The sequence below is a fragment of the Sarcophilus harrisii genome, chromosome 1 (genome assembly GCF_902635505.1).
Source record: "Sarcophilus harrisii chromosome 1, mSarHar1.11, whole genome shotgun sequence".
Classification (NCBI taxonomy): Eukaryota; Metazoa; Chordata; class Mammalia; order Dasyuromorphia; family Dasyuridae; genus Sarcophilus; species Sarcophilus harrisii.
Genome location: NC_045426.1, coordinates 544076448 through 544090837, shown reverse-complemented (window position 1 = coordinate 544090837; position 14390 = coordinate 544076448). Strand labels below are relative to the sequence as shown.

At 33.7% G+C, this 14390-nt stretch overlaps 1 protein-coding gene across 2 annotated transcripts in view; it reads left to right on the top strand.

Annotated features, from left to right (window-relative positions):
- CAP2 (cyclase associated actin cytoskeleton regulatory protein 2) overlaps window positions 1–11680 on the top strand; it is a 148606-nt gene extending 136926 nt beyond the window's left edge. For both annotated transcript variants that reach the window (XM_031946810.1, XM_031946809.1), the window contains exons 8-13: window positions 1347–1530; window positions 2945–3120; window positions 4349–4472; window positions 4570–4652; window positions 9043–9183; window positions 11360–11680. In XM_031946810.1, coding sequence (XP_031802670.1) covers window positions 1347–1530; window positions 2945–3120; window positions 4349–4472; window positions 4570–4652; window positions 9043–9183; window positions 11360–11443 — 792 coding nt within the window. In that variant the 3' untranslated portion in view covers window positions 11444–11680. The remainder of the gene's footprint in view (window positions 1–1346; window positions 1531–2944; window positions 3121–4348; window positions 4473–4569; window positions 4653–9042; window positions 9184–11359) is intronic.
- The last annotated feature ends 2710 nt before the right edge of the window (window positions 11681–14390 follow it).

The window sequence follows — 14390 nt, the reverse complement described above, 5'->3', positions numbered from 1 at the left end:
TGGTGTTTTTATTGCAAAGTATTTTATATCAAACATTTAAACTGAAATTTAAACAAAAGTTTTCTAGCCCTTCTAGCAGCCTCTTTTCAATTAAATTAAGTTTTTAGTCTCTAAATGACAAGTATACTATTTCACTGAACATTATTTGGCCTCTTACTCTGGTAAGATTTTTTTAAGTCTCATTCTGTTGGATCTTGTCCCTTATAATGACTTTTTGAAGCAGATATGAAATTGTCAGGTTTCTTATCTCCTCACAGAAATTTTGATGCTACATTACCTATTGAATTATTTTTATACAAAGATTTTCCATCTTTTTTCAAATCTTCATCACTAATCATTAACATCTAAAATGCTATTTGTCATATTTACTTAGAAACAAAACACATAGAAAAATATGGACCTATTGCTCTGTCTCATAATTCACTAAACCAACCTATTTTAATACCTGGGAATTTAGTGTTGAAAAATTGTGTTGCATTAGGAAAGAAAGCAAGAATTTAAGTATTACTTTTTGAGTAAAAGTAACATACTCCAGGGTTGAAAGTATCTATGAGCACAATACTGAAACTGTTAGATGAGCACTTTATGCTTCAAATAAAAAAAACTCTTTAAACCATTCCACTAAAAAAAAAAAATCAACATTGGTATACACTCTTCAGTTAACCCAGAACAATATATAGTACTTTCTTAGAAATAGGTTATCATACATCTGTATGTGGAAAAAATTGATCTAGCAAAGGAATATCTGTTTCTTCAGTCTTACAAAAAGATTCAAAAGTATCTAAGAATAATAACATATTTTCCTCAACAATTCTCACTCAAATATAAATATAATAACAAACAATATCCTGAAAAATATCACACTTTTAGTATATATATATATATATATATATATATATATATATATATATATATATATAAAATTGCGATTCTACACTAAACAAAGCCCAGTTTCCTTCAAATCTGATTCCATGAACCCATGCTAATCTTTGTGGTCTTGCTGTTCTCTTAATTATTAGCAGCATGTCTTCTCTATACTATGGATCTGTGGCTAGGGCCATTCAATTAAAGCTGATAGCCAGGTCCCTTGACATCTTCCCAACTCAGTCCACTGTCAGTTCTAGCTTTTCTAAACACACACACACACACACACACACACACACACACACACACACACACATTTCTGCAGAGACTTACATTCCTGAGAATCCCTTAATGAAGTACCATTTCTAGAAGCACCAGTTCTTAAGAATCCTATCCTTGTAATAGTCTAGCTGCCTAAAATAATTACAAACATTAAAGGAAAAAGTGTCTTTAAATCCTCTTTTTTTTTCCCTTTTCCACAGGGTCCAGTAGCATCCCCTTCATCAGTACTGCCTGTCCTTTCCAGTGGGCAGGGTGTACCCCCACCCCCTCCTCCACCTCCAGGACCACCTCCAATCTTTGATAATGAAGATAGAAGAGAAGAGTCCTCACCATCACGCTCTGCTTTGTTTGCTCAGCTTAATCAGGGGGAGGCAATTACTAAAGGTTAGAGAACAAGAACAATAAGCTTTTCCTTCCTGTTTAGTAACACTGGTTATATATCTTCCTAATAGTTCATCACTGTTTATTCTGATCCCTGGGTTAGCATAAGTGAATCATTCTATTCTCATATTGTATATACAGATATATATATATGCATACACACACACACACAAATATTATTGGATAAAAAAATATATTACCCTCCTACAGGTAAAATAAATCAATAGAGTCACCATCAGACTTCAGGGGCCCCAAGTTCAAAATCTGCCAATTATTAACATAGTATGTAACTCTCCAATGCTTTGATTTCTGTCTCTGCAATCCAAACATCAGATAAACATTATAATTAGAGATTTATTAATGTAGTAGTGACCATGACTACTGTCATGGAAGTTGCACAATAGTTGAAGAATTATAATATGAATCCATCTCATGATGTTCAGGTAAGGCATGGTTAATGAAGGAAATGAATTCCAGTCATGAGGAACAAATTGTGCAGAGATACAGAGAGGGAAGATGGAGTATTCTAAGTGAAGAACAAAAAAAGGCAAATGTTGCTGAATCAAATAATAAATGAAAGAAATTAATGGATATTATTTAATTTTCAGTAATACTTGCTAAAGGCTAAAAAATATATGACGATATATTTTTGATTTACACAGATAATAGTGTGTGAAGGGAAAAAATATACTAGTCAACAAAAGTTCTAGTCCTGGCCCTTCTTTAAAAAATCTTTTACCACTCTAGACCTCAGATTACTCATCTGTGCAATAAAGTTAAATTTATTATTCTAGTAGAGTTTTAATGGTATACTCTAATTAGTAAGATAGGAAATGTTTTACCTTTATATAAATAAAAGCATTAGCCAAGTCATTATTTTTTATTTCATTGTTATGTGCCTAGAAAACATGAAATTCTACCCATCAGCTTTAGATATTCAAAGCAAAGGTGCTTCAATTGGTAATATTAACAGCTAGGTTATTATCTAGATCTCAAAATGCTACAGTTAGCTAGGTAGAACAGTGGATAGAGCACTGGGCTTGGAATCAGGAAGACTCATCTTCCTCAGTTCAAATCTGGTCTCAGACACGAGCTATGTGACCATGTCATTTAACGCTGTTTGCTTCAATTCTTCATCTATAAAATGATCAGGAGAAGGAAAGCCAAACCATTCCCATACCCTTAAGCCTTGCCAAATAAAACCTGAAATGGGGTCACAAAAAGCTAGATATGAATGGAACATCAACTAGATGCTACTCAAATCCAGGGCCAGATCTTAAGATATGTTTAGGGGAGCATTATAAAATTATGTCATTCTGCACAAATCATGGCTTATTACAGTTTTTTGAAGTAGAAGATAATAGCTTCTCTTCACACAAGGTATTAGGATGCCTGTTGATGAGTTTGTTTTTTCTAGGACTCCGGCATGTGTCTGATGATCAGAAGACACATAAGAATCCCAAGCTGAGGGCTCAAGGAGGACAAATTCATTCCCCTACTAAAAACCATACTCCAAGTTCCATCTCTCCCCAATCCCCTTTGCAACAGAATCATCCTCCCGTGTTAGAGCTGGAAGGAAAGAAATGGAGAGTAGTAAGTATAATTGTATAAATAATTATACAACCGACACAAATTGAGACCAAGAAGACAGTACCAAATTATTTTCACTGATTATATCCAACACATTTTGTTCTAATGTAGTATGTTTATTATATGTTTTGTTGACATAGATTTAATGTGACCACATCCCTCTATAGCATCCACAACTTTAAGGGATTTCTCCATATAGAAATTTCAGAATCTATACTACAATATCGATATTATAAAAATGAACAATTTTGATGACTTTTATAAACTGATAAAGAATGAAATTAGCACAACCTAGAGAATGACTTATCCATTAATAAAATGTATAAAAACAAAAACTATGTTTTACCTGTAAGAATCCTATTGAATATAGTGACCATCCATGGTTTCAGAAGGCTAATGATAAAACATGCTATCCACGTCCTAAGAGATCTCGGTCATGGTTTTAGGATGCCATATATTTCTTTTGCATGGAAAATAAGGAAATTTGTTTTGTTTTATTACACTTATTTGGCCTATTGGTGTAGAAATTGAGAGGGAGTGAAAATATATTTCTGTTGGTTAAAAAAATTGACAACAGAAATAAAAGTAGCAGAAATATGACATTCTGAATATAGATGAAAGTTGATGGTTCCACTAAGGCCATGAACTTCCCTAGAGATTTTCCTTAAACCAAATTTCCAAGTGATTTAATCTTTAGAGGCTATGTTTAATATTAATACTTCCATCTAATTGGGCAAGTTTCACAGAATTTACTGCTTACTCATTAGTTTCTTTGCCCAATCTCGCTCATCAGCAAGAAGGTAAAAAAAGAAAACTACTAGCTCATGATCTATGCATATATATGCTCATCAAACTCAAACCAGCCTGGGGGCTACTCTCAATTCTTCTGCATAGAAGTGAAGTACATACTCGGCAGAAGGTAACTCTAGATAACTCACCAACAGTTAACAACATTCCCTACCAACAGTGTGAAAATGTAAAAACTGTGTCTTGGTCCCCTATTAAAGAGGTTCTGAAAGAAAGCTACAAAAGAAATATAAAAATGCAAAAGTTTTTGTATATGTCAACAATCAATGGAACTTGCCTATATATGTGTGTGTATAAATATAATAATATAATATTATTATATAATAATAAATATAATAATTATATAATAATAATATTATTATAATAAATATAATAATATAAAATATATATTAATATATGTAATGTTTATGTCTTTTTCTTTTAGGAATATCAAGAAAATAGCAATGACCTTGTGATTTCAGACACTGAACTGAAGCAAGTGGCATACATTTTCAAATGTAACAAATCAACACTACAAATTAAAGGAAAAATAAATTCCATTACAATCGGTAGGGTATATCTATGGTTTTAGAGTTACTGTAATAATTCATTTCATACAAAAGCAATTCCATATATTTTGTGGAGTTTGTTTTTTTCTTTTCCTAGACAATTGCAAGAAGTTTGGTCTTGTGTTTGATAATGTTGTGGGCATTGTAGAAGTAATCAATTCCAAGGACATTCAAATTCAGGTAAGTTTCAGCACAAAACAGAAATGTGTGCATTCTCTCCTTGTATAATATCATGGTAACTTCTTAAGAGGAAACATAGTGAATAGCAGTAAGAAAGTGTCCTGGATTTAGAATCAGGGCAGTTCCTACTTCTTAGCTGCAGAGATACTCAGTTATTATGATGCAAATAGAAATCTAGGCAAACCATAAGGAAAGGAAGGAAAGAAGGGAGGGAGGGAGAGAGAGAAGAAGGAAGGAAGGAAGGAAGGAAGGAAGGAAGGAAGGAAGGAAGGAAGGAAGGAAGGAAGGAAGGAAGGAAGGAAGGAAGGAAGGAAGGAGGGAAGGAAGGGAGGAAGGGAAGGGAGGAGGAAGGAAGGGGAGGGAGGGAAGGAGGGGAAGGGAGGGAAGGAGGAGGGAGGGAGGGAAGGAGGGGGGAGGGAGGGAAGGAAAGGGAAGGAGGGAGGAAGGGAGGAAGAAAAGGAGGGAGTTGGAGGAAGGAAGGGAGAGGGGAGGGAATAGTTGATTTTAATTAGGACATCCATTTCCCAAATGAATACTCCTCTCTTCCCCAGCATAGCCGTGAGTAATTTCCATTTTCTGCCTTAAAAATGGAGAAAACAGTTAAAGCACTTTATTGCCATAAGCACTATTACTTGTAATTGTTGACTGTTAATTTCAAGCACTCTTCCACCGCTTCACATCTTTGTAGCCAGCAGTCTGCCTGAAGCCAGAAGTCAATCTGTGGCCCACTAGAGTTAGACTTTCTTCCTGTGACAATTCTGGAATCTCCAGACACTTTATCTTTTCTCTCTCTCCTTACAAAGTTCTCTTGAGTTTTTTTACCTTCTTCCCCTTCCCAAGATTTTCATCCCTTACCCCATGATAAAATGTTCCCTATTCCTAGGCACCAGACTGCTGAGAAAAGGAGTCCTGATCAGATAGCCTTGGGTCAGCTACACAGAACCCTAGAAAATATAGACTTGCTATCATCTGATATTGAATTACTTCTTCATTTCCAATTCTAAAAAAAAGTGCAGTCTCTGTAAATCATACTTGATACATAAGGTTAATTGTATGCCTATAATATAAAATATTCTTTAATATGCATATGAGCCATTATCTATTGTATCAACTGCAAAGGTCATATGCAGGTACATGGTACAGCAACATTCAAATTCAAGTAGTATAATCAAGATCCAATACAAAAGTTATGAATAAATTTTTAGCACATGGCATCACATGTTAAGATGCATTCCAAGAGCAGATGTTATCTTGCTATATGTACAACTTACTCTCCCTTTACCCTAGGAACAGCATGTGGATAATCTTGGCACTTTTATGGTAATATGATTTTTAAAAACTGTAACTTCTGTACTCCCAGTCGACCATAGATGGCCTAGGTTGACCTTAATGAGTTCAATCATTTTCACTTGTGTCTAATTCATTGTAACCCCATTTGAAAAATTGGCAACGATACTGAAGTGGTCTGCCATTTCCTCCAATTCGTTTTATAGATAAGAAAACTGAAGCAAACAGGATTATGTGACTTACCTAGGGTCCCAGAACTAGTGTCTACAACTAGATTTAAACTTATCTTCCTGACTGTAGGCCCAGCACTGTGTCCATTGTGCCACCTAGCTTCTCCAGATCCTAATGAGACCCCCACAACTAGAGTGTCAGAAAGGAGATAAACTTCAGAGTTAGCCCCTTTGCTCATATAGATTAAAGTCTCTTTCTGGCTAAGGCAAATTGGGCAAGCTTCTTTAACTGTTTCCTCTTAAGTGAATTCTTGAGCCAGATCATTTCCATATGACCCATTATCTGGCACCAGCTGTCTTCTGCACCTGTTCTATGGGCTTTTTTTAAGCTCTCTTCTTGGTCTTCCTGTTCTTGTGTTTCTGATAACCAAGGAATCTAATTCCTCGATATTAATGTCTCAGTGGAATATCCATCATTCCCATCATTATTTTTTAGACTGGGAGATTACTCAGTCTTTCCCCTATTTAGTAAGTGATGGATCTCTACTGGTCCATGATCTGGATACTGAGATTTCTTAACAAGACTCTTTGTCCTGAATGGAGTTCATAAGAATAGATTTGAACATTAGAATAGCTTCTTCTGGTTTATATGGTATGCAAGTGATCACTTAGACAAGTGATATATTAGTAATTAGTTTATACATTTTCAAGAACCTCTAAAATAAAGTAACAAGCAGCTGCAGTTCATGCCCAGCTATCAGGTGGTAGGGATATCTGTGACATCATTGCTGAAAGTGCAGTGACCAATGAAGTGCCTGATCAAACTGTTGATTGATCTACTTTGACCTCCTCTGTTTCCAACAGGCTGGGTCATTCCTTCTTAGGCATTCTAGTGGCCTCCTGGCAACTTCCATCTTTGTGCCAGACTTAAAGTGGACACCCAGTCTTCCTTTACTCCTATTGCAGTTCAGAGTTCTGCTCTCAAGAAATTCACAACCTCAGCCTCCCTCATAATAAAGATTGCAAGTGTGCTCCATCACTCCCAGATTCTTGTTATTTTAGAAAACCTTGGAAACAATTACAGAAAAAGTATGCCTCATAGTGAGAGAAACAATACATCTATTTTAAGCTCCCTCAAAGTCTTTACAAAAAAGGATCAAAAAATCAATGAAACAGTAAGAGAATTATAGTGTTATGTGCTATCTCTCTAGGAGGATAGGACTGTGCTAATATAAGTTTAGTCCATCAGTAATGATGAATTCATGAATGCTTTCTTTAAATTTCTGCATGGAAAAAATATACATTCCTACTGTGTATATATATATATATATATATATATATATATATATATATATCAAGAATGAGGAAAAAACTTTTTAAAAAAACATGTCTCTATTTGCTGAAATCCCTATGCTTGTTTAGTTGCTTAAAGACTCAGTCAAAAAGTCAGTCACTGCTTTCTAAACACAAATTAATAATACCAAAGAGATGTAATCATAAGCCTGGATACTTCAACATATAAAAGAGGGGTGAAAGAAAAAAATGATTTCTTCTTTGTAACTAAAACAGTATTTTTCTATAGTCTGCCCAGATTCATAAAGGAGAACCCATTGAGGAGAGGGTGTCACAATTATAAGCTTGGTATGTTAGACCACCATTGTAAAATTAAAACTAAAATGCTGTTTAAACAGACAGTGGTCCCCATAAGTGATTTGCTTGGTGTTCACTCTTTTCATCCATTTTCCTGGCATTTGCAAAAACTTGGCCAGTGTTGTGCATGTTAATGTTCTTTGCTGCTGTTAAATTGTAGAAATTACAACAAAAATTACTGAAATGTTAGTGCTCTCCAATTCTGAATTTCCCTTTTTACTTATCATGGAAAGTGCTGCCATTTCTATGACCTCAAACTACCTCTATTTTTTTTTTTTTTTTGCCCTAAGATGTGCAGGGATTGTTTCCCCAAGAAAACTCTAGATATCATTAATGCCATATACATGATTTTGGCAACTCAACATTGTTTTTAGGATGAAAAAGAAATTCTTATCATTTTAATTGCCATTTCAAAAAGAAAAATTATGAAGCTGTAATATGGTAGGATAGAAAATATTTGACTCTTCTATAGAACATCCCAGAGATTTATAAAGCCTGGCTGTTTGAAAGAAACTTAAAACTAAGCAGAATTTTTTGTCAGCATTTGAATATTTGCAAACATTACACAGCATCTATTCTCCTGTTGTATACATTGGAAGTTGTTCTGTGAATGACTTACCCCTTCTTCCTTAATCCAGTTTTCTGAAAATAGAGCACAACACTTATAGAGTTTTATTATCTTTGAAACCTAGATTTATTCCATCTCATTTAATTGTGCCATTAAGCTCATAAAACAGATGGAGTAAGTGTCTTCATCTAACATAGACTTTGTTAAGGAGAACCATCTTGCTTCTCTTTATTTTTTGATAGGTTCAGAAAATTATTAATAATCAGTCAGCTATCACATTCAATGATTTTTTTTACTATTGATAATATGTAATATAACAGTATTTAACATCTGTGTCCATTAAAATTTAGCAAAGATAATAAGGGAAAAACCTTTAAATTCATGAAAATACATTATCTATTTATTTGGTTATAAACATTGCAGTCCTACTAAGAGATAAGTGGTAAGGACATAATGGCTGCCATAATATGAAGACCTCCATTTCCTTTTTCAGTTAGAGGATCTTCAATTTCAAAAATTCCCTTCTTATAATCCCTTTTTCTCAAAATGGCAGTTCCATCTTTGACCCTGGGAACCTACCATTGATCTATATCCTTTTGTCCTTGTCCAAATATTCATGGTTTGCTTAAAGCCTATTGAATTTCACTCTGGAATTTATTCACATATATCATATATGTTAACATAATGTTATAGATTTGTTTTGTTTTAACTGCAGGTTATGGGGAGAGTGCCAACAATTTCAATTAATAAGACAGAAGGCTGCCACATATACCTCAGTGAAGAAGCTTTAGACTGTGAGATTGTGAGTGCCAAGTCATCTGAAATGAACATACTTATTCCACAGGATGGTGATTACGTAAGTATATAGATTGCTAAGATATTTCTTTGGTCTTTACAATTAACATTCATACTTTTGTTTCAACATTTATTCAGCTCTGAGCTTACATTCCAGTACTTCCAATAGAAGGATCTCTCTGATGTATGCACTAACTCCAGTAGTCTGACCACAACTCATCCATATTCCTTCATGTATGACACTAATGTGTGTTTTCATTAATTCTCCATGTGCGGTCTACCCAACATGTTAGAGACCTCCCCCTAGGTTTTTTTTAACATTATGTGAGTATCAGTGAGACATTCAAGCTATCCAACTGATTTGTACTTTATGACCAACTCAGCTCCATCTCTGACCACAGAGCTCCAATTTAATATCAGTTATTCTATTTATTTCACACAAGTGATAGTAATAGGCTGCAGTAAGCCCAAAATGTGAACCTAAATTGCCTCAATAATAATATACAATTTTGAGATTTGCAAATGTTTTACAAATACTATCCTTAAACCCATTATATAAAAATGAATAGTTATGATTATTATATGGGAAAAGACAAATTAGTTGAGATTTTTGGCATGCCATTCTCTGGGGAAAAAAAATATTTTCCAGTTAATCCAGATCTACTAGTCAATTTTTTCAGCTGATGAGGAGCCAGTACACAGGCTGATTTACTTGGTCTAGTCACTACTCCCCCACAATCAACTTCCTTCAAATATGAGAAAATTCCCCAGTAAAGACAAAAGCGTGGCTGGTATTGTTCCTATGGGTGGCAGAGAACAATACTGAATCTCACACTCCCCTTAGAAACCCTCACTTCCTCTTTTTGTCCTTCCCACACACACTTAGGGCTTACAGGTTTCAAAAACAAAAGCAAGTGGAAAAATTCACATTGACTTGCATATCAAGTCAGTTTGTATTTTGTACATTTTCTCTTGGTTAAGACTTCTCATGAGATTTCATATCTTGTTTTCTATCTCCCCCCCTCATCTCAGCCACATATACTTTAAATTAGGTACATCTCTCATGTACAGTAATGACAGTAGTTTCAAATTACAATGACTCCTTCCAAAGGAAAAATGAAATCACCTCTTATGGAGTCTCATAACTGAATGTGGAGGGTTGTGAAATTATGATTTATTGTGAATAAATGTTTGATTTGTATGCCTATTTTATATATCTATATATCCCAAAATTTCTCATGTGAAAGGGGATCATGAGTAAAAAAAAAAAAGTCCTTGCCTAAAAAAGTCTTACCTAGAAGACATTGATAATTCAGACATTAACAAAGAAGTATGATAGCAAAAATCAAACCTCATTTATTGTGCTGACTTCAACAAAAAGAACATAAAGTTTGCTGAGGATCATTGGTTAAGAGTTAAATAGAACTTCATAAATCATCAGGTCCAATCAGTCTTAAGAATATTAAAGATGTGACTTCGAGTTGCTAGATTTTCTGTTGGCTCTACTGAAGATGCTGCTGCTATTCAGCAAGTACTTGCCGATTTTTGTATTTGCTGGATTAAAAATCTGACTTGCCTTTAGCTAAATATAGCTTTGTCATTTACCAAAATATCCATTTTAGAAACGTGTTTGAGGTCACCTATGTTTTAGATGATTCCTGAATGGCAAGTAAGGAAGGCCAGAGTTCTAGAAGAGCATCTATCTGTTTTTTGTCTCTGGAACTAAAAAAACAGATAGTCTTTTCCCTTAATTTAGACCCCTAGATTAAGTGTCCAAGATGTGTCCCTGAATCAAAAAACAACAAAACTTCTTTGCTCCCATTCTTCCTTTCTCTTCTGGGTTGGGTTGTTTTTTGATTTGGAGGGGGTTTTTTTGTCTGATTGGTTGGCTTTATGGGGGGGGAGGTTTGGTATGTACTGATGTCTTTACTTCAGATTGGGGTGGAAGGGAACAAAAGGAATGTCCAGGTAGGTGGAAAACTGATTTTTCCTTAATACATTTTCATCCTAGGCCAAAGGGTAGGTGACAATAGATAACTAATGACATGACTTGGAAAAAACAGGTTTTGTTTCTGTGTAGTTATTAAAATGGCTTCTGGGGAGTGGTGCAGAGGACCTCGGATTTGCCTCTGATATAAACTCTTTACCCACCATATATATTAAGCACATGCCAAACTGTTTATATGCTTAAGACACCTTCATTTATTTAACCAATATTCTTGTTATTCCTTTTCCAGAAAGAATTTCCTGTTCCTGAACAGTTCAAGACAGCATGGGATGGATCTAAGTTGGTCACTGAACCTGCAGAAATTGTGGGATAATCACCTTTGGAAACATAGAACCCTGTGACTTTAATACTGACAGGTCACCTAAATAAAGAATAGTAGCATCAAAAGACTAGAAGTAGCAACAGCCAAGACTGTTGTAGTTTGGGCCATCAAGCAATTTCTCTGTACTTTAGGAACAGGGATACTTCCAGCATGCTTTATTAGGCATATTGAAATCTTTGAAACCTACACACAATCTGTATTCATTTATACTTTTGATCCTAAAAGATGCCATGTGAACACAAAAGACAAAGGAAAAAATGCACTCCCCTTATATCATTGGCTATGGCATAATAATAATAAGTCAGAATATTGCATGATACAGTTGTACAATCATATTCTTTTGCATTCCATTCTTATGTTAATACTAGTTGAAAAATATTAACTATTTTGAAAAATATAAGATGCAGATTTTTACCTCTTAGCCAAATCATGTATAACTCAGTGAACATGTGCACAGGAAAGTGATTATTTTTTGTAACTATCCATTAAATTTTGTCATTTAGTATAGATACGTTTCAGAAAAATGTATCTGCCAGTATGAATATATCTGCCACTATTTTATCACACTTTTTATTAAATATGTAGGGAAAGTCCACCTTTCGATGCCAATTTATAATTTCTGGGACACCTCCCTTTTAGTTACTGAAAGTAAATTTCTGGGGTTTTTTTCCCTAGAAAATACACTAATTTATTTTAAATTCTGCCCCATCACCAGAAGAGTTTTAATTTGTGTGCCTTCTGTCTTATTATTTGGTGGGGGGGAGGTAGTTTCTTTTACACATAATACCTCACACTCTTGCTCTAAAAGATCAAGAAAAAAACTTTTTTTTTTTTTAATTTGGTACTTATTAAGCATCAGATGCCTTGTAAATGACTTCCACTTTAAGGTCATTTCATACCTAAGTAGACTTTTGACTAAATTTGTTTTGCATATTGTACTACTTTTCTGCTTATAAAACTTACAAACCAGCCTTTAAAATTCACGTAACAAGCCATAGATTTCTTCTTTATCAATTATCTATGAATGTGTTAAGGAATTGATTCTGGTTTTGGCCCCCTGACTCAGTTTTGTAGTACTTGTAGACCATGCTTTTAGCACTGAGATAGACCTGGTATGCATTTGTATATTTTCAATTCATAACACTGAAAAATCTGCATATTTTTTGGATTACATGTAATAATACTTTATGATGATGAAATCTTAGTGACATGCTTGCAGAAGTAGTAATGAAAATCTATATATATGTGCATATATATGAATTTATATATGCACATATTTTGCTGCCTTCAGGGTATATTGTTTCCATTTTTAAAATATCTTAGATATCTCTACAATATTATAACAACCAGTGCTTATGTAACAAGATTTTGCTAACAAGGTTTTGTCTATATGTATAATGTTGTGGCTTTATAGTAAAGATCATTTTTCAAGGGTATTCTGAAATAAAATGAGACTATACTTGTTTAAATACAGAGAATAATTCTGAACGTTAAAACTTTTTTCCTCTCTATAATTTTCTTTTTTTTTCTGAGCCCCTTCCTGTTGTTGGACTTGATAGAGACAGCTGTGAGTCCGTCTGGTTGAATGAGAGTATTTTTGTAGAGCATCCTATCCAGCACCCCTGGAGAATAGTTGGCTTATTTCTCTGAAACAGATATATGAGGCCATCTGCATTTGAAATGCAAGACACTTTAATTAGAGTGTCAACCACAAAATTCTACAATCCTTTTTTATAATTGATTGTTTCTTTGCCACAAAACCAAATTTTACATATATATTTTTATTTATATGTGTACATATATATATACATACACACATATGTATATATGTGTATTTATATACATATACATGTATATATGCATCTATATGTTTGCAAATGTTAATCCCCATAAGTTTGTATAAGATATATAAGTATATATGTATATACACACACATCTCATTATTCATAATGGTTTATAGAACAAGTGATATATATATATATATGTATGTATTACATATATGCAATATATATGTGTATATATATACATATATATATAAAAAAACTTCATTTTACCATCCCAAAGACCCTGCAACAATGCAATTTAGGTATCTCTTCTACATTATGACTTTCACCATTGCAGTTTCAATATATAGAGGTCAGCATAAGAAATTAAATGAATATTTGGAAGAGTTTGTGGAAACCACAGGTGACATGTGAAAGCTAGAAGACAACACAGAAAAATTTTAGAAACTCAGAAGTGCATTAAATATATTTATATTACTGTAAATGCCCCATAAGAGAAAAAGAAAAAATTCAGACTTCTCTGGTACAAAACAAAGGTCAAAAAATTTTACTCAGATTTTCCAAATCACAGGGATGTCACACACCTAACCTCTGTGATATGGAAGGGATAACTGCATTATCCCCCATTTTACAAATGAAGAAACTTAGACATAGAGAATGTAGGAAATTCACGAAAGATCACACAACTATAATAAAATGAAGTTAGGACTTGAACTCATTAATCAGAATAATAGTAATATTGGTAAAATGTATGTTCTAGAGCATGTAAAATAATCACAACACAAAATACCAAAAATATCTGCCCAAAATTTAGTATAGTTTAGTAGTTTTAAAATATGGTCTAACTATAACATAGATCCTGATGTCAAAGAATTTTCAACCATTACAAGAAGGAAATGTGAGACAAAAATAGAAATAATTTATACAAGAGAGATTAGGATATATTCAGAAGAATCATTCAAGCAAAGTGATATAAGAAATTTGAAAAGAGAGATAAATTTCACCTGGAAGTCAAGGACAGAGATAAATACAAGCATACAGGAAATAAATAGGTTTCAACATGTTGGTTAAAAGGCCTTGATTTTCAGAATAAGGATTTTGTATTTTATTCAGTAGACAATAGGGGAATCATTAAAGATTTTTAAGGAAAGTCA